This window comes from Bufo bufo, chromosome 1, assembly GCF_905171765.1.
Source record: "Bufo bufo chromosome 1, aBufBuf1.1, whole genome shotgun sequence".
NCBI classification, from domain to species: Eukaryota; Metazoa; Chordata; class Amphibia; order Anura; family Bufonidae; genus Bufo; species Bufo bufo.
This window is the reverse complement of record NC_053389.1, coordinates 266,000,437-266,022,407: the sequence shown is the minus strand read 5'-3', so window position 1 is coordinate 266,022,407 and position 21,971 is coordinate 266,000,437. Positions and strand designations below refer to the sequence as shown.

At 40.3% G+C, this 21,971-nt stretch overlaps 1 protein-coding gene across 1 annotated transcript in view; it reads right to left on the bottom strand.

Annotated features, from left to right (window-relative positions):
- The window catches only part of VWF (von Willebrand factor), a 214,419-nt gene that overhangs the window by 77,484 nt on the left and 114,964 nt on the right, over positions 1–21,971 (bottom strand). The window contains exons 22-27 of the mRNA XM_040439200.1: positions 19,288–19,434; positions 14,349–14,489; positions 11,276–11,389; positions 10,105–10,261; positions 9,769–9,927; positions 2,607–2,742 (exon numbers count right to left, since the gene is read on the bottom strand). Coding sequence (XP_040295134.1) covers positions 2,607–2,742; positions 9,769–9,927; positions 10,105–10,261; positions 11,276–11,389; positions 14,349–14,489; positions 19,288–19,434 — 854 coding nt within the window. The remainder of the gene's footprint in view (positions 1–2,606; positions 2,743–9,768; positions 9,928–10,104; positions 10,262–11,275; positions 11,390–14,348; positions 14,490–19,287; positions 19,435–21,971) is intronic.

Below are 21,971 nucleotides of genomic sequence, written 5' to 3'. Positions count from 1 at the left end.
CGAGAAAATAAACTCATAAAACAATTTTCACTATTTACTCGCTCTTATTTGTTCTATTAAGAGAGGTTCTAGACCAGGGATCAGCAACTTTCGGCACTCCAGCTTCTGTGAAACTACAACTCCCAGCATGATAACATGCTGAACTGTTCTTCTAGCTCTCATAGAAGTGACTGGAGCATTCTGGGAGTTGTAGTTTCTTAACAGTTGGAGTGCCGAAGGTTGCTGATCCCTGTTCTAGACCCTCATCTATTGACCAGAATGAAGAGTGACTACAAAAACATCTATCATTGTGGAGGACCAAACACGTCCTTTCATTCTACTGACAGTCTATTAATATAAATGAAAATTGGGTAATGCTTCATCTCTACTGTGGTGGTGCTGCAAGGAAATTAAACACATTTCTAGATTTGCACACAGATTACAATTGATTGGTGGGCATCCCAGCAGTGAAACATCCTGCAATCAGCTGATTGTCAGGAGACCCTTCATACAAAAAGAGAATGTAGAAAACAGTGAAATCCTTTGAAGGGGTTTTCTAAGAATACAATGTCCATCCTTTAATAGAATAGGGTTGAGGTGAAGCACAAGACACATCCTCTGTGTGTGGAAAACATTGAAGGGCTCCTTAATTTTGCTTATTAGTTGGGAGTCATAGGTTCGACTCATTAGCAAAAACTGAGATGTCTTTCCATTAAATGATAAGCTTGGCTATTTCTTTCCTTTGTCAGTGTGTTCAGTGTGCATGCATATAGATCTCTAATACCTACAGACTTCCATGGACCCATAAGGTACCTCCAATTTCATACAATGGTAAAAACTGTTTTTTATTCTCTGAATTATACAGAGCTGTAGGCACTCTGTGTGGTGCTATATGGTGTCTCCATGTGGCCCCATTTTATATCCTACAAGTAATACATCCATTTTTGTATTACCTACTCTATATGAATCCAAGTATGAAATTGAGGGAATGCAGAGGTATGTACACAATGGGCACGTATATTTTTTTATGAGCTTAATTTTATGAATTCATACAACACAAATATGTGCTAAAGCCATGAGCATGGGCCCTTAAAGGGGTTGTCCACTTTTTGGCTGCAGTTGACCAATGTGTAAATAGGATTACTATATGCACTTACTAATATTGCCTTTCTTCACGTTCTGCACCATTTTCTGTATTTCAAAAGACTTGTTGGCCAAGTCTTTTGTGTTGTCCACACAGAGGTCCAATCCATTAAATGGCTGCTGACGGAGGGTCATTTCACGGAAGAGGCTGAATGATTTGCCTAGTCACATGACTTTCATTCAGCAGACATTTTATGGACAGGACCTCTGCTCTGTCCATCAGCAGGCTTTTATGCACAGGAGAGAGGTCCTGTCCATAAAATGGCTGTTGATGGACGGTCATGTGACTAAGTACATCATTCAGCCTCCTCCACTCAGATACACTGCACCTGCCTTCTGCACTTGTACTGTTGAGAGTTTAGGGCAGGTGCAGTGTATCTGAAGAGAGGAGACTGAGTGATGTGTCTGGTCACATGACCCTCCATCAGCAGCCATTTTATGGACAGGACATCTATGCGCATAGCACACAAGGTTAGCCCAAAAAGGGAGCATGACTTATTAAATATAACAAACGGCTTATAAAATCAACAAAGGGTGTATTAGTAAGTGCCATATAGTCATCTTACATACACACTGGTCAACAGAGACAACCCTATCCAGTTAGACGGCATCCAGAGGAGGAAGACACAGTGGAAATGGGTGTAAATTACAATGCCCACATATAATGCCCATGTATAAACAGTTTAAAGTGCAAGTGCAAAGAATACATCACAATTACGGCAGAAAAAAACCTTACCCATACTGTGCTTCCTCCGGGATGGTGCCAGCCCCGACGCGCATTTCGGTGAACCTTCGTCTGGGACTGGCGCCATCCCGGAGAAAGCACTGTATGGGTAATGTTTATTTCTGCCGTAATTGTGATGTATTCTTTGCACTTGCTCTTTAAACTGTTTATACATGGGCATGATATGTGGGCATTGTAATTTACACCCATTTCCCCTGTGTCTTCCTCCTGTGGATGCCGCCTTTCCCTGCACTATTTTCTTTGTATGCATTATTCTTTGTTATTCTATTTATTAATAAAGTGAATTTATCTAGTATGCGGTCTGGTAGTTCTTTATTGGATTGCGTTTAACATTTTACCATAGGCATACCTTTTATACTACTATACTACATGGTGCCTGTATGTACCAGCACTGGTGCTCATTATACATGTAGATTTGTTGGTTTACATTATTGGGAGACCTATCCAGTTAGAGTTGCCATGGTGATCAACAGCTCACCAGAGATCTGGCTTCTGAATCTTTTTACCAGCCAGGCAATTTCCCTTTAATAGAACCAAAGTCAATAAATGTCATAATATGGCATATGAACATAAGTTATCTTCGTAAAACAACTCTTTGACCATGTTGGAGCAGGTTTTTTTGGCCAAGAAAAAAATAGCATTTTTTAAAGGAATCAATTTAGTAAAATAACATCTTATAGAATGATTGTAATTACAATAAGAGACCCAATAAGCCGAATAATAGTAATAATGTAAATACCATTGCTGGCAAAGTGAAGGTTCATCTTGGTTCAATAAAATGTACTTTCCATGTGGAATACGCCGTCCTTCAACCACACACACAGGGCAGTCTTGAAGGTCAATACATGTTCCAGTTACCTCATTCAGGATTTTACCTATTTGACACAATAACAGTCATGAGGATTAAGGAGCAATCATCAGGGGAAATTAAATGGCCGCAATCCTTTTAGTACACACAAAACCTGTCCTGATCACACAGGAGGGCAAGTTACTCCACAACGCTGAGCTAAAGAGCTGCCGCATCCTCCTCTCTGCTCTGCTTATCAGATAAGATATTCAGCTGAATCTCTATAGGAATGGAGTTCAAAAGGAGACATGAAGTACAGATAGGATGGACAGGACAGACTGTGGTAATGTGTGGCTGTGGTAATGGATACTGCATACAAGTGCTGCTGTTCATCACCCCCACCCTCCTCTCTGTACTTCATGTCTCCTCATGAACTCCATTCCTACAGAGATTCAGCTGAAGATATTATCGTCTGTATTCAGGATCATAATCCCTGACCAGTAGAGCAGAGAGGAGGATGAGGCAGCTCTTTAGCTCAGCTTTCTAAAGAAACTTGTGTTGCTGTGCGATTAGGACAGGTTCTGTGTGTACTAATAGGACAGTGGCCATTTCATTTCTCCTAATAATTACTCCCCAGAGAAAATGATCCATTATAACTAATGAAAGGTATTTAGGAATGTATTAATAATAAAGTAATATTGAAGTATTTTCATTTTCTTAATTCCCGGAGAATCCCTTTAAATAGCACGTACAAATAGTTATTATGAGAAAAGGAATCCCCAGGGAAGGATTAAAGGGATATTCTGATTATATCAAGTTATCCCCTGTCTGAGGAGAAATATGGGTCCCATAGAGATGAATAAAATGGCAATGCGCATGCTTGATCTGCCACTCCTTTAATTTTGGGGATCTCACTGGGGCACAGGGCTTCTGTCTGTGTGAACAGTAGGTGTTCCAGCGGTCGAACCCCCACCAATCGAATATTTATCACCTATCCTGCAGCTGATATAACCAAAAGATCCATTTAAGCTAGATCTTAACAGTTCTCATTACAAGACAGGGTTGTGGTACAATGGCACTTTAGGGATGTGCATTACAACATTTCATGGCAACGGACTAGAGTATTGTACTTCATCTTCAAGAGTTTTGTACATTGTGTTGTTTATAGAGATGACTTGTAATGGCTCTGTTATTTCTGTTGTCCGTGCCTACTTGCGTTGGCCTGCATTCTGTCAATTTTGACTCGTCTATAACATGGGGCCACTTTTATTTTATTTTTTCCAGGGCCACTTAAAATTCCCAGTCCGACACTGATCACAGGTCTCTTTGGGTGGGTGAGAATTAATTAATAAATATATCTCAGATAACCCCTTTAAGAGCAGCATAGAGTTTGCGCTTGTGATTTTCATTCTTGGATGCATAGTCTAACTGTCCCATATAAGAGATAAATTAATCTAAGTGGGGTGTCTAGCAACAATCTCAATCTCAACCTTGACTACTGCTCTGTACATACTCTTCTTCATCTAATTTATATATTTATAGCCCCTTATTCTAGCAGTTAGGGGTATCTACCACCGCCGATCTAACATTATCACCTATTCGTGAATATGTTTTCTGCTTAAATACCACTGTAAACCAAAAGTCATCCAGGCTTCTTCCTTATCTCACTATTTCTTTGGCTTTATTTGGTTTTACAGAAAATTCAGTAGTGTACTAGATCTATCACAGCTTGTGAATAAAAAGCTAAAAATGTAATTTAAGATGAAATCAATGTATATTGTAAAGGCTGTCTCCATGTGAAGCTTAAAAGGGTTTTCCACTGTATACATATTGTAGGAGAGTCCCTGAGATAATAATGGACGGACGATACGTGCCACCAGAGGTGCTGGCCTCAGTGGAGTAAGAACCGGATCATTGCGGTTACGACGGCAAATGCTGCTGGCGCAGCGTGTCCGGGCTGGTTCTTACTGGGAAAAGGTAAAGAGCAGGATGGGTGCCTGTTCCCCACAGCCAGCCCAGAATTTTGGTGGAGCTGGGCCTTTAAAGAACCCAGCCTGCTGAAGATGGGGGGTGGGGTGTGTCTTGCTGTGCTGGAGATTTCCACAGACAGAGTCAGTGCTGGTGAAGGAGAGTCTGGGTGCAGCACACATTGAAGGATAGCCCTGGGACCTGTGGTGCTACTAGCCGAAGGGGCTCTGGCCTGAGGGAGACAAATGCAGGTAGCCTAGAAGCCTGCAGGACCGCTGTGGTCTGTCCAGAAACAAGGTGACTCAAACCTGCTGTTTATTTTCTATGGAAGGACTTTTGTTCTATGCACTATGTGGATATGCACCTGTGTGGTCTGCACATTGCCTGTTATGCCTTTGGTGTGAATAAAGTCACGGTGTATCACAAAGACTGTCTGTGATTGCCTCAATACTGCCGCCGCTACCGTAGCCGACCACGAGCACATCCCCACAATATTGATGATCTACCTTTAGGACAGATAATCAATATCAAATAGGCTTTTTGCATTTGGGAACATCATTGCAGTAACCAGGCCTGTCCACTACACAGTGAATGGAGTTGTGTAGTTTTGGGCCTGCGGCTTGTGAAAACGTCAGTTCGCAGATGTGAAAGTAGTCACGCCCCCGATAATGTGATGTTAATATTAGGGCTCTTTCACACAAGCTGATGCCGTACGGGTAATCCGCTGCGTGAAAGAGAGTCAAGCCTCGTTCCGGACAGCAGAGACACGGAGCATTAACATTATTGATAATGCTCTCTGCCTCTCTGTGATCTTTTTACTACAAAATCACAGTGAGATAAAGTTGTCACCGTGATTTTGTAGCAAAAAGGTCACAGAGAGGCACGGAGCATTATCAATTATGTTAATGCTCTGTGTCTCTGCTGTCCAGAGCGCGGCTTGGCTCTCTTTCACGCAGCGGATTACCCGCACGGGATCCGCTCATGTGAAAGAGCCCTAATAGCAGTGTGTATAAATGGGCATATTCTACTTGTATTTTCACAATTGGGTTTATGCCCTATGGATTTAGTCAGTATAATTGCCCATATGTACATTATTTTCATTGTTATTCAGATTATATAGTACACATAAAAATGAATAAAAAAATATTGTAAAAAGTAAACTGTTAGATAAGTACTAAAAGCATTCCTTTTCCAGCCTATAAAAAAGTTATTTGCAAATTTTTATAGATGTTGGAATTTGTTTTCTGAAGTCTCGGCCAACAATATTTATCCCTTCTATAAAATAACCATCTGCTCGGCTGTTAGAAATTATTTCATTACATTTCTTGAATTGTAGCTGATAGCGGAACAGCTACAAAATACACAGTTCACATTTAGAATTATTTACATTTCTTTGCTACCATGAAATCTTTTATTAACATTTGCCAAAAAAAGTGGTCTCCATTTGAAGTGGCTTTGATTGCATTGTTAGTAGATTGACTAAAAAGTATGTATACTTTTGCAACTATTTTTTATTGCTTTAATGAATTAAAAATAGACTAATAAAAATCAGCTATTTTTATGGGTCTACCGCTCGTATGAAGACCTATGTGTCCCCATGGTTACAGACTACAAATAAACCCATTGTAGTCTGATCATTTAGTGATATGCTCAGGCAGTCATACATATACTCTCCTCCTCATATACATGCACACTTGAATTGGCCAAGTATGAGTGTTTATTTAATAGGGGAGAGTGAGATAAGCCGCTACCTGACACTTCTGAAATCCAACATGCCTATTTCTTCTTTCCCTAAAAAAAATCGCTATTGAACAGACAGTGGGGGAGGCTCTCCCCTACAGAAAGACAGTTAATGAAATGACTGGGATGAGCTTGCTAATAGACCCAGAATTGTTGATTTGAAGAATATTCACACTTTGATCCTATGTGTGTTAACCGAACAGAACATGGCCGTTGAGGTATGTTTTTGTACTCTATTATGTGCAAGAGCAAGAAGTAGTGGACAGATAGACGGGTGTATGACTTTTGGATCAAATTACAAGATTTGTTCGTACACACAGGTCTGCATAGTGGCTGAGTACACAAAATGGTAGAATACTTGTAGTCTAATCTAGACTGCAAGCAAAGCTGCTTAATTTTCTTTATTTTAGGTGCACTAGGATAATAAAAATAATGGGACTGATTTACTAAGCCTGTAGATGGTAGTACCTTAGACAGGCAGTCTAGACATTCACCAAATTTATCACAGTGGCTCATGCTGGATATACCATCTATTGGTTAGCTTACTTTGAGATCGAATTTTACACCAGAATTGCGGCACGATTTTGACACAAAACGGTTCACCTAAGGCCATACCCCTTTCCTAAGAAACCACATCCCTTTTATTTTAAACTACACCCCTTTTTTATTTCACTGCAAAACTTTCTCTAAACCTAGATGAGTAAATTTTGCCACTTTTTGGTTGCAGTCATCTTAGTAAGGGTGGGACAATGTTTGCAAATGCAGACATGGGGCAATTTATCATGAGGAGAATATTTGAAGTCAGTTTTGCATGAGTCTGTCTTGGAGTACTTTATGCCACATTTATCAAATTTCACATGTTGTTTGATAAATTTGTCTTATCCTTAAACATTATGCAGCAAACCCCCGAAGAACTGGTGCAGAGGATGGGAATGGTAGTGGCCTGATGAGATGATGTGTCATGGTGTACTCCCTCAAGCCATAACTCCCTGGGGTTCAGTGCAGTGAAAAGGTGGTGTGGAAGGAGCAGAAAAACATGCAAGAACGAACGAACATTTTTTTTTACTGAGTGCAAACACTGCTTTACAGGACATTCAGCTGTTCTCTCTACAAGGTGCAATGTCTCTATACCCAGCTGATGAGGTATGGTGGCAGGCAACATGGCATGCAACAGCACTCTAGGGTAGTCTTTCTCTCTCTCCTGATTTCCCTTCACTACAGCTATAAACTGGCACCTGTGGCTGTATATGTCTACTTATAAATAGACAGGCTTTTGGGTTTGCCTGAACTGTGCTATGGTGATGGGTGTCTTAACGTGTTCTCCCCTCACCTGCAGCAGGATCTGTAAAGCAGTAGTTGCTGGTCACTCCTCTGAATGTATCACTGTAGCTGTGAAGAATATCCACAGTCTTGGACATTCAGTCTCACTGGAGCAGTGTTCTTCACAGTTGAGCTGATTCTGTGGCCCTAAAAGACCCTTGGAACAGGAGCAGCTGTTTGTGCTTCCTCACTCCTCATTAGCCTAGCTAGCTCTCTCTAGAACTCACTAGAACTCTCCCTCCTGGTAGGAAGTAAGACCAGCTCACTCCTACTAAGACGGAATGAATGGTATGGTAAGCCCCATTCTAATGCCAACTATACCTTATCATTGCTGATTTACAAACAATTACAATATAAAATATAAATAACATTACATTACATAGAAAAATTACAGATACCCCCAGGTCTGGGGTACTGCACTAACATATTTGTCTAGAAAAGCTAATCCAGTTTTCCAACTCCATCCTCCTACTGAAGTGAGATTTTTTTGACTTGTTTTGCAACTTTTAAAAAAAGTCTCAGTGATAAATCTGGAGTGAAACTCATTATCATCGTTAACCATCCCAATTTTTGTGGGAGAAGCTGTAGTTTTTACAGATACTGTTTTGGGGTATTATTACTTTTTGATCACTTTTTATTCAAGTTTTTTTAGGGAGGCGAAGCAACAAAAAAAAAAACATTGATTTGGGCATTTTGACTTTTCAGCGTTCAATATACAAGGATAAATACTTTTATGTTTTGATAGTTCAGGCATTTTTACATGCAGTGATATCAATGAATAGTTAAAGGGGAATGATTTTAATTTCAAATTATTTTGTTCGTTTTTTATGGTTTTAAAAACTTTTTTTCTCTTTAACTTTATTTTTAGCCCCCTTAGGGGAGACATTCATTAATACGTTTATACCATAAATTGCAATAGTTTATCACTGCAGTCTATGGTAAAATTGCAGTGTTTCTATTGAATCCTGCCGCAGGCAGGGCTCAATAGGAACTTTGCTAAGGCAGGCCTGGGAAACTTTACAAGGCTCTCGAGTCCCAACTGTGACATCATCAAACAGCTCCAGTGATCTTGTCATGTTGAAGCCGTTCAGTCACTGAGGGCAGTCCTCTCAGATGCCATGTTCATGATTTATCAAGGTATTTGAGGGGTTTAAATGTCCAAGATTGGAGTTATCTCTGATCAGGGACACTTCTGACAGGTGTCTTCTGTATAACACAGCAGTCACCAGCTAGCTTTTGTATGAACAAATGGATCTCCCGTGGTGAGAGCAGTTTTAAGCAAATTTTTTAAAAGCATTAAAACATAATAAAAGCTATGTAAATTTGGTACCGCTGTAATCATACAAACCCACTGAATAAAGGTAATATGCCAAGTTTACCAGCCAATGAATGCTGTAAATACAAAACCCATAAAACTATGGCCGAATTTTATTTTATTTTTTTTCCAATTCCATTCTATTTTGTATTTTTTCCAGCTTCCATAAGTTGCCATTAGAAATGACAGCCTGTCCCTCAAATAATATGTCCTTAAATGTGAACAGAAAAAAATAAAATAAAAAAAGTTATGGCCCTTGGAAGACGAGGAGGAAAAAGCGAAAACAGGTAAAACAAAAATTAGTTTAGTCTTGAAAGCGTTAAATAGTAGTATGGTTATATCATGCTATTATAGAAATCTGTCTGGTATTGCAGCTCAGCACCCTTCAAGTGACAGGCTTCTGTGTAGTACCAGACATAGTGCAGGGGCAGAGTGGCACTATTTTTGGATATGTGCAGACGCCCCACCATCTCAGCACACTGCTTCATTTCTTGCCTGAGGCAGTATAATAATGTACCCTTTTGGTGGTATCCATTTCTGAACATGTGTCCCCAACCATATCACTCAGGGGAATTACCATATCTAGCCATACAATCATGTGAGGAAAAGCTACAGCCCTGCAAATTATAACAAACAATACACCAAGTGTCTACTAGAGGTCCTCAGTACAACGGACACATATTGCCCCACCTCTATCATCTCTAATGGGATAAAAATCCTTAAAAAATGTTCTTGTAATATTTTAAAGCGATAAGATAAAAGAGAACTCACCAGGAGGGCAGTGTGCTTGGCAACCTTCCACACATTTAAGGGGACAACTTGAGGGTTCGGGGTGTTGGCAGGTCACTGGACAAGCTGGTGCACAACTGTTGTATCTCCATTCACACACATAGTCCAGCTCCTTCACATTCTTCTCTTCACAACTCTGAGCTGCATTCAGAAGATATAACCAAGTGTTAGCAATAGAGACATCAGATACCCACAGTGATCCACCCCTAGGAGGTCTGATCAGCATATCCTTGGTTTACTGACCTGAATATATATCTTTACACATCAGACCCCTGAAATCTGAGAGTCAAATCATGTAAAAAAAATTTTTTCACTTACGACAAAAATGGGATGACCTCCATTGCACATGAACTCCTTCCTGAGCACATGCATGAGCATAGGCTGCAATAGAGTCACAGAAGCACGCACAGTCCCCGATAGATTCACAAATGCATGTATCATAAGTGCAGACATCATGGTACTGCACCGGATCAACCTGTTGAAAAATAAATTTAAATAAATTGCACTGTATATAACTGAAGCTTCTGGTTCTTGCTATCTGCCTACCAGATCACCATTCTCAAAGAAATATATAGAAGTGGCCGCTGCCAAATAAATGACCAGCTTGATCTCACACTGTATGTAGGGTCTATATACATGATTAAATGTATGGTAACATAGCACTGTGTAACACAGCGGGGTTGGACCCATTATGTCACTAAATGGTTTCAGTGAGGGCTACTTCTAGGGACATTATCTAAGTGGCCCCCTTGGTATTAACCCTTAAACCCCTATACAAGGATCTGGTCTTCTCTGCAGGTAGATTAGAATGCACAAACATGTTAGGTGAGGAGGAATATGCCGCAGCCCCGGCATGGCTGACTACTACTCCAGCAGGAAGCAGATGGATGTTGGTGGGCACAGACCACTGGAGAGCTGGAGTGGGTTGCCAAATGAGCATTGGAGTGGCTGTGCGTGCCTGCTGCAGGGAGATGCCAGCAGGTACAGACTGCCAGTGTTACACACTGCCTGGAAGAGTAATGGCAAGTTTACACAGCCCAACAAGCAGACAATTATCAGGAAGGAAGCGGTCCTTCCCAACAATTTCCTGCTTGTTAGTGGAAGGGAGTAGCTTACATACAAATTCATTGTTTCTGGGCAGCAGAATGATGTTCACACAGCATGAACTGCTGCCCAGAAATAATAATTGAGGTGTCCGCACCAAAGATCCTTTCATCTGATGAATAAGTGTTTTGCTTGTGCATCAGGTGATTTTCAGTACCTTTACTTGGGACAATTATCTGGAACGAGCATTTGTAAGAACCTTTGTTCCTGATAATCAGCCTTAATATCAGTCCATGTAAACCCAACTTAGTACAATTAGAACTATTAGCATGCCATCAGTGTGAACTTGGGGCCAAAGTGCAAAAGACTGTCCCACTAGCACCACCAATGTTTCCTACAGAAATAGATATTATATCTACAACAGGCATTTTATGACATCACATACCAGTTTATGACAATCTTTAAAAATGTCATCCCATAAAATCTCGCAGGCATTTTCTACTGCGGCTTGTTTCAGGGCATTGCCTTGACACAATGGCATGCTTGAGATGGGGGTGATCTGTAACAAAGAGAAATGTTAAGATCTTGTCATATTATATCAGGCAATCAATGAAAAGACCAAAAAATTATATGATTGAGCAGAACCCGTGGGGAACCGGGGGGTAAATCTACAGGGAGAATTTCTCTTTAGGTTTGAATGGTTCGCCCACTCTGTGCCGTTTTGTTCAGAGTGCTTCTTTAAATAAACAAAAATGTCATATTTTTTTTAACTGATTTCAGTTCTGTTTTAGTAGTCTACTAAACCTAGAAATGGTGTAAACTTAGAGAGCCTGCCTAGACATGCTCCAGATTTATCACTATTACTTTGAGACAACAGAATTGTGGTACAAATTTGGCACAAAATGTTGCATTTTTTGTCATGCCCTTTCCAGTGATGTTCCACCACTTTTGTGCCCACTGTACGGGCACACGGCAGGGCGCAGAAGGAAAAGAACACCACATGGTTTCTGGAAGGCAGATTTTGCTGGATTGGTTTTTAGACACCATGTCCCATTTGAAGTATCCCTAGAATAGAAACTCCAAAAAAGTGACCCCATTTTGGAAACTACAGGATAAGGTGGCAGTTTTGTTGGTACTATTTTAGGGTACATATGATTTTTGGTGGCTCTATATTACACTTTTTATGAGGCAAAGTAAAAAAAATTAGAAATTCTGAAATGTCATCCCCATTTGCCATTAACTCTTGTGGAACACTTAAAGGGTTAACAAAGTTTTTAAAATCAGTTTTGAATACCTTAAGGGGTGTAGTTTCTTAAATGGGGTCACTTTTTGGAGTTTCTACTCTAGGGGTACATCAGGGGGGCTTCAAATGGGACATGGTGTCAAAAAACCAGTCCAGCAAAAACTGCCTTCCAAAAACCATATGGCGTTCCTTTCCTTCTGCGCCTTGCCGTGTGGCCAAACAGCAGTTTACGACCACATGGGGAATTTCTGTAAACTACAGGATCAGGGCAATAAATATAGAGTTTTGTTTGGCTGTTAACCCTTGCTTTGTTACGGGAAAAAATAGATTAAAATGGAAAATTTGCACAAAAATAGCTGTTTTGGCACCGTTTTATTTTTTATTATTTACAACGTTCATCTGGCAGGTTAGATCATGTGCTATTTTTATAGAGCAGGTTTTTACGGACGTGGCGATACCTAATATGTATACCTTTTTTTTAATTTAGGTTTTATGCAATAATATTATTTTTGAAACAAAAAAAAAATAATGTTTTAGTGTCTCCATAGTCTGAGAGCCATAGTTTTTTTAGTTTTTAGGTGATTGTCTCAGGTTGGGTATCATTTTTGCAGGATGAGATGACGGTTAGATTGGCACTATTTTGGGGTGCATATGACTTTTTGATCGCTTGCTATTACACTTTTTGTGATGTAAGGTAACAAAAAAATTGCTTTTTTGACACCATTTTTATAAAAAAAAAATTACAGTGTTCACCTGAGGGGTTAAAGCATGTGGTATTTTTATAGAGCAGGTTCTTACGGATATGGAAATACCTAATTTGTATACTTTTTTTTAATTTATTTAGGTTTTACACAATAATATCATTTTTGAAACAAACAAAAAAACATGTTTTAGTGTCTCCATAGTCTGAGAGCCATAGTTTTTTTTTATTTTTTGGGCGATTGTCTTATGTAGGGTATCATTTTTTGTGGGTTAGAGTGGCACCATTGTGGGGGGCATAAGCCTTTTTGAGGTTGTTGCACTTTTAGGGACGTAAGGTGACAAAACAAAGGTTTTTTTAGCACAGTTTTTATTTTTTATTTTTTACAGTGTTCATCTGATGGGTAATGTCATATGATATTTTTATAGAGCCGGTCGTTACGGACGTGGCGATACCTAATATGTATACTTTCTTTTATTTTTTTTTGTTTTACACAATAATATTATTTTTGAAACAAAAAATAAATCATATTTTAGTGTCTCCATAGTCTGAGAGTCATAGTTTTTTCAGTTTTTGGGCGCTTGCCTTAGGTAGGGTATCATTTTTGCCAGTGATGTCACCGGGAACAATGCTAGGTGGAAGCCTCTGCCTAGCAGTTTAAAAATGTAAACAAAACAGCTCTTGTACTGCGCGATGCAGCACAGCGCAAGGGGAGCATCGGAGCATGAAATGCTACGATGCTAGACTCATACGGGTATGTAAGTTTTGTTTTCATGGCAAATAGAGCACTTATCAATAAGCTTTAATAGGATATCTGGGTTCAGTGTGGATAAAGACTGCAAATGATCCTTGTGCAACATGGTGGGTGGTGGGCCTCTTTTACGAAGCAGCTAGTTTGTTGAGAGAGAGGCGCTCGTCACAGGGCTCTCTCCTAGCAAGTTTTTTTAATGCTGTACCGGCTTCTCTCCCAGACTGTAATCCACCAATAACTATTACAACAGATAATAACAATTTAGCTTTTCTGAATAATTTTCTATAAAATTATTAATTAATCTGCTCAGCTTCTTGTGCTCTATAACATGCTGCCTGCAGATTGCACTGTTTTGTGGTGGCGTATAAATGACAAGTTTTACTGAATCTTTTCCCACAAAACTATATATTCACCTGCTCTATAACCTGCTGCCTGGTTCTCTTTAATCTCACACAACTCCTTTAAAGTTCAGGGTATTGCACTGTACAGTACCTCAAGCCAATTCAAACGTGTGTCATAGGCTTATTTTGTTTAGGTCATTAGCAGGTGAGATTTGTTCTCAAAAACCAAGATACTTTAAAAAATAATATCAATCAAGCATAAGACTATTAAAAATAATAAAAGTCTATTAAGCAAAATATAGAATGTACCAGCTAGAAATGTAATTATTCAGTTTTTTTTTTTTTTTATTTACATTGTAAATTACATAGCAAAGTTTTAAAAAGTTAAAAATACTATAAAAATGAAATAAAATTCAATAAAGATGATTAAATAATGAAATAACTGCTGTGAAAACGTTACAATAATGTGTTCTTTATACTCACCATTGCAACATCAGCACAAGCATGCTTCACTTTCCAAGAATTTCCAAAGTTACTTGGGTTATTTTCCACCTGATTATTACTACTCATCAAATCGTTGTTTTCAATTCCATCAAAGTTTCCACACAAGCCACAGACTTTGTTCTGGGAGAGAAAACATGAGAAAAAAATGCATGTTTTTTTCTAAATATTGATATATTTCAGAGAGTGTTGTTTTTAATATCAGTGTATACTGGCACGCTTCCTCGCCACACCAAAACATGTTTTTGTCAATGAACATTTTTTTTTTTATTCATGAATTTGCTTTCTTTCTTAGGAACATTTATATGAAACAAAAAAATTTGGCTGCAACGTTGTTTTCAAAATATCAATTACCTTCCAATATCCTGGAATTTTTAAGAAACCTTTACATAATAATATTTGACACAATTATATTCAGTATATTTCCCTCTAAATACTAAATATTTTTAGAGATGCGCAGCTGTCTATACGCCATGTCACTTCTTAGTCGATGGCTATACGCTGATCAGTTCCATTGAATGGGGGCCTATGCATGGTATACACAGCTGTAAATTTCTGCCGTGGACTCTGCAGTGGAGTTTTCTAATAGAAAAATCTGCTGTGTTCACATACTCTTAGGCCTCATTCACAAGTCAGTATTTTGGTCAGTGATTTCCATCAGTGATTTTGAGCCAAAACCAGGTGCGTCTCTAAACACAGAACAGGTGCAGATCTTTCCCTTATACTTTATCTCTGTGGAGGCTCCGATCCTGGTTTTGGCTCACAATCACTGATGGAAATCACTGACTGAACACTGACACGTGAATGAGGCTTTAGGCCTCATTCGCAAAAGTATAATGTGGATCCATATTTTATGGGCCTGTAATACGATGCCCAAACCCTGCTTTGTGCCCATACTTTAGCAAGCAGAGTGCCCACCGATCCATAATACACATCTAGGACTCCATGTGCCATCGCTGATGCCATAAAAATGAACTTCTAATTAAGATTTCAGTTGCTAATAAATGAAGAGTGATCATTTCTATACTGAAGCCACCAGGTGGCACTAGTAGATAATCTTGGGCCCCTTGCCACCATATACCAGTTATTTCTGCATTTCAAATGGGATTTATTGTTAAAGGGCATTATCATCTACCAAATACATTTCAAAATATGCATACCATCATGTAGGTTAGATACCCTAAAAATCACGCTCTAAGGCCTCATGCACACGACCGTTGTGTGCATCCGCGGCCGTTGTTCCGTTTTCCGTTTTTTTTTGCGGACCCATTGACTTTCAATGGGTCCGTGGAAAAATCGGAAAATGCACCGTTTGGCTTCCGCGTCCGTGATCCGTTTTTCCAGTCCGTGAAAAAAATATGACCTGTCCTATTTTTTTCACTGACAACGGTTCACGGACCCATTCAAGTCAATAGGTCAGTGAAAAATCACGGATGCACACAAGATAGTCATCCGCGTCCGTGATCCGTGTCCGTGATCCGTGTCCGTTTTTCCTATCATTTTCAATGCAAACTTGACTTAGTTTTTTTTTTCTCTTTTCATGTCCGTGGATCCTCCAAAAATCAAGGAAGACCCACAGAAGAAAAAACGGTCACAGATCACGGAACAACGGAAATACGTTTTGCGGACCGCAAAAAAAAACGGTCGTGTGCATGAGGCCTAATCCAGAGAAATGCTTCTTGTATTTTTATGCAAAGCAGGTTTTCAATGCACCATAGGCAGAGCCATTTTGTTTCTCGCACCCGTATCAGGTGCTGTCAATAAAACAAGAGGGGGAGGCGCTGCGCAGCATTATAGCAGAGCGATGGTGCACCAAACGAAATGGCCCCACCCATGGTGCACCATAAACCTTATTTGCATAAAAATAGAAAGCATTTCTCAGGATCAGAGGACCAGATTTTCACAAGAAAGGTATGGTCCTGTTTCAGGGCACCATGATATTGTTTTGCTTCTTTTAAAATCGATTTCATGTGGCCCTTTCAAAGGGCCGAAAATGTATACTTATATCTCAACCAATGTAACCTATTTACAAGTCATTGATACTTTATGTATATATAGTATATATTTAACTCTTTATGATCATGATACTCCTGTCTAATGTGTAATTTCTGATTTCCAATCGAGAAATACCATTAGGGGAGAAGACTTGGGGTGCAAAGGTGCACAGCTTTGCTTAGTGTGATGTCAAATTGAAAACAGACATAATAGATGGAAATAATCATTTTTTTAAAGGCAAATGTTTCTAGTGAAAAAAATGGAGAAAAGTCAACAGTAATAAATAAGAGCTTAGTTAGAAATTACAACCATAGTGTGTGTTTCACAGGTCACGTCTGGTGCAAATATTGCAGCGGTCACCTGTCAATCACCGTAGCACATTGGCTGACACCAGAGGTTTAACACCTTAACAAAGAGTACGGTGCAGAGAAGGAGAGAAGCAAAATCCAAGCCGGACAGAACACCTATATCACACGCTGCTCACACTCTAAATGATCTAATTCAGCCAAACACAGACGGCCAAGATTGGATTTCAAAAAAAGAGAAAAAAAAATCTCATATAATAATTGGGAAAAGTTGAAAAAGGTGTATTTTTAATTCAACTTAGGCCTCATGCACACGACCGTATTTTTTTGCGGTCCGCAAAACGGGGTTCCGTTTTCCCGTGATCCGTGACCGTTTTTTTCGTCCGTGTGTCTTCCTTGATTTTTGGAGGATCCACGGACATGAAAAAAAAGTCGTTTTGGTGTCCGCCTGGCCGTGCGGAGCCAAACAGATCCGTCCTGAATTACAATGCAAGTCAATGGGGACGGATCCGTATCCGACGGATACGTTGACACAATATGCTATTACTATTGCTAAGTAACCATGGCAACCAGGACTGTAGTAGCGTCCCGGTTGCCATGGTTACCGATCGGAGCCCCAGCGATTAAACTGGGACTCCGATCGGAACTCCGCTGCCACCAATGATGGGGGGGGGGGGGAGATGGGAGGCCGCACACTGGCCACCAATGTTGTTAATGCTATAGAGGGAGGGGGGGGGGCGATGGGGGGCGCACACTGTGCCACCAACAAATTATTAAAATAGAGGGAGGGAGGGGGGGGGCGCACAATGTGCCACCAACGAATTATTACAATAGAGGGAGGGAGGGGGGGGGGGCGCACACTGTGCCACCAACGAATTATTACAATAGAGGGAGGGGGGGGGGGGCCGCCCTGGCCACCAATGATATTCAAACTGGGGAGGGGGGGAGGGTCTGCCCCCTGCTGCCTGGCAGCCCTGATCTCTTACAGGGGGCCGTGATCAGCACAATTAACCCCTTCAGGTGCCGCACCTGAAGGGGTTAATTGTGCTGATCACGGCCCCCTGTAAGAGATCGGGTGCTGCCAGGCAGCAGGGGGCAGTCTTGTACACAGTTCTGTTAGTATATTCTAACTAGAAGTGTCCCCATCACCATGGGAACGCTTCTGTGTTAGAATATACTGTCGGTTCTGAGTTTTCACGAAGTGAAAACTCAGCTTTGAAAAAGCTTTTATGCAGACGGATCTTCGGATCCGTCTGTATAAAAACTAACCTACGGCCACGGATCACGGACACGGATGCCAATCTTGTGTGCATCCGTGTTCTTTCACGGACCCATTGACTTGAATGGGTCCGTGAACCGTTGGCCGTGAAAAAAATAGGACAGGTCATATTTTTTTCACGGCCAGGAAACACGGCTCACGGATGCGGCTGCCAAACGGTGCATTCCCCGTTTTTTCCACGGACCCATTGAAAGTCAATGGGTCCGCGAAAAAAAACGGAAAACGGCACAACGGCCACGGATGCACACAACGGTCGTGTGCATGAGGCCTTAGGCCTCATGCACACGACCGTTGTTGTGTTCCGTGTCCGTTGTTCCGTTTTCCGTGATTTTCTGTGGACCCATTGACTTTCCATGGGTCCGTTGAAAACTCGGAAAATGCACCGTTTGTCATCCGCGTCCGTGATCCGTGTTTCCAGTCCGTCAAAAAAATATGACCTGTCCTATTTTTTTCACGGACAACGGTTCGCGGACCCATTCAAGTCAATGAGTCCGTGAAAAAACACGGAGGCACACAAGATTGTCATCCGCGTCCGTGATCCGTGTCCGTTTTTTTCCTATCATTTTCAAGGCAAACTTGACTTAGATTTTTTTTTCACTTTTCATGTCTGGTGATCCTCCAAATATCAAGGAAGACACACGGAAACAAAAACGGAAACGGATCACGGAACCACGGAACCCCGTTTTGCGGACCGGGAAAAAATACTGTCGTGTGCATGAGGCCTTAAATGGAAATCGCGCCTACATTTTTTCATGGAGCTTAAAATCTTAAAGATTTGTTGCAAACAATTTTATAAAAAGTCACTACCATTTTTCCAGTATTTTTCATTAAACAGATCAGGTAACAGGAAGAATATGAATATAGGGGGAATGTAAAAAATTGTGACTTGGTAACAATGAAATAGTAAGTGAAGTGGGTTAAAGAGGTTGTATTTTTTGCTATATAGTGATGTCAAAGGCCTCTTTTAGGTGAGTGTGTCCTGTGCGGAAACCATGCTCTGTGTGTGAGTGCGGTTTCCCATTATGGACACTGCTCATTTTGCAGGTGCGTACAGCATTATGCCGATTTATAATGCTGTGTGTCTCTGCATGACCTTATTTCTACAATACTATACTGACATAATCAATTTGTCCATATATTACATGAAGGTCATTCCTCTCGATTGGCACCATGTAATAGTACATTTCCCTGCAGCTTTACGTTGTATTCTGAAAGGGTGACCACTTTAACATCAGCTGAGGACCATGCCTATATTCCTATCAAGGTGAAGAATATAGTCTGCTTCTGTGTAAGTCAATTATGTTTTCTACGTTGTGTAAAAAATAATGAAATAAGTAATTACCCTTAAGGATCCATTCAAGGTGACGTAGACTCGTTTCCCTTTATCCCACGTGACAGATATTTCCCTTCCAAGTTTTAAAATAAAGTAGTTACCAGACTGCTGTATGTCGAAACCAATCTCACTGCTCAGAGGTTTCCTGATATTGACCTAAAGAAGAGTAAATATGGTAACATTAATATACAGTTTAATAGACCTTTATTTCTTGTACTCAACATATAACTGTCTAATTTTAATATGTTTTCCAGAACTGCATATGACCAATACCTCTTCTTGTAACCTACAAATACAAACATGAAAACATGATATGCTAATCCTACATAATTGAAAAAGTAAATGTTGGCCCTGGAGAGGTCACACTCCATTTTCTGACATAGAGCTTTAGATTCCCCTGCATAAACGGTATATTTCCAATATAAGATGTTGGCTGCCTGCAGTCACCACTAGAGTGAGCTTAGGAGCTTACTGCATGCTGTCATGCATTGAACCCACTCATAAGGAGAAGATCACATCTGCCCCGAGGATCTGCTCGGGGCTTCCATCACAGATTCTGTTTAAAATACCAGAGAAAAAAGGCCTGCACGCAGGATGTTTTTCTATACATAAATTCCAAACTCCCAAATGCAAACTAAACAGAACCAATTATAGTCATTGGGTTCCGTACAGCACCACTCGGATCAGCTCTGTGCCAAATGCGGCACTTCCAAGAGTAGAGCAAAACTAAGGAAATAGATAGTGGTGTTGTGAACACCACACCACCTAGGACAGTATGCATTAAGCTCCCATGTTAGCTCTAGTAGTAATTTCCCATAGCCAGTTTTATATCTAGGTGCATGAAATTTGGAGCTGTGTATCAAAGAAATTAAGCTCTGACCACTATGAAGTCAATCACAGAGTTTTGAACCTAAAAGTACATGATGATAAAAAAGGTAGAGATATTTTGGTACAGAGGAGAATTCATGGTAGAGCGCCTGTAGTTCTTTGTATGTTCTGAGATGTTTTGGGAGCTGAGTAATTTCGAAAAGTCTGCGTTTGGAAATAATGGCCATCACTGAGGATCATTTGCTTTGGTAACTATTTATGAACTCATTATTTTGACAGTTTTTTAAAATCTATTCTTCTTGGAGAAAATTAATGTCAAAACAACGTTACTCTTACTGTAAGGTTTATAATACAGTGATGCCTTCTAAAGAGATGGTCCCCTAAAGGAAGATGGCCAATATAAAAAGTATACAGGAGACTTAAATATCCATCAGAATATATTGTTTAGATGGAGGTAGAGGGCTTCTCAAAGAAGGAGTCTTCTAGAAAGGTTTTACTGAATAATGAGGTTGAGATTGAACATAAGACCAATATCAAATTATAGGAAGCTTTTGCAATCATTGGTGGTAACACTGGTGCCACTAGTTATATTCAGATCACTGCAAGGGCCTCTATGGATGTCAGAGCATGTTGTGGGGACTCAAATCACCACCAATATTATGTATAGAACATCTGCAATGAGGTCTTGATATAACTACAGTACACTGAGTTTCGAGGCAGCTATAGTATCTTAACGAGAGGTGCTCAAGGGACTATACACAAAGTTCATAAATTCCAACATGTCGCAGTAAGCAGGAAAACATTCAAAACTCAGTACTGAATCCAATAGCTTATTAACTTCTAAATGCCAAAAACGGAGTATGGAGAATAGGGAGGTGTCCGAGCCAATGGTCATTTCATGCACACCTGTGCATCACATCAAAGCCCTTGACAGGTGTGAGCAAGACTCCTATCAGCCAGGACACATAATTATTCATGTCACTAACTGTATGACTCCTATGAGCACCAAATTGTCATTTAACACCTTCTGATCTTCATGAGGTCCTCTTCTGGATCTACATGAGGTCATTTATCATGATCAAGCTGTAAATATTGTTAACACTGTACATTAGGGCCAAATTCATACCCCAAATTCATTTGAACATAGCCCACCATTTCTAATCTTTGGAGAAGCCTGAAATTAAGTCCCTACATCGTCACCACAGGGCAAATTAAACATTGCATAGTGATCATTCTTATCAAAAGACTATCTACAGTATGTAATGCAGGACAGGACAGGTCCTGCAAAGCAAGAGACGATCTTTATAACCACTCTCCACTCTGGCATCCTAAATAAGAGCATCCTAAACAAGAGCTTCACAATTTGCTAATAGGGCATATGATAAAGTGTTTACTACAATTTAGTGATGGTTAGTTAATGGATACATCTGTACCAACTAGACAGAATGCTTATCAGAGGTATCAGGGGGTATCCTATGCACAAAAAAGTATATTCCCCTTCAGACTTACTGTCTACAGTACTGATTCCTGTCAGGAGTTTTCCCAGTATAAATGCTGTGCATAGCTGTACTGGGAGTGTTGCCATGCTGAACAGTCAAGTCTCGGCTGGTCAACCAGTCAATCAGTGAGGCTGGTAGCTGAGCCAATCAGGTCCCAGTTCCAGCATCCAATTCTAGACCTAGGTGAGGTATTTAAGTTTGCTTCATTGCTGGTTATTGTGTATGCACCCTAGCTCTGTACTTTGTACCTTACCGCTAGACCTGCTTAGTTACACTCCATGTACTGACTACTGGATTGTTTCAGGATTAACCTTGTGTCTGCTATTGCTGCCTATATTGACCCTTCTGGTGAAATGGTTACTGGCT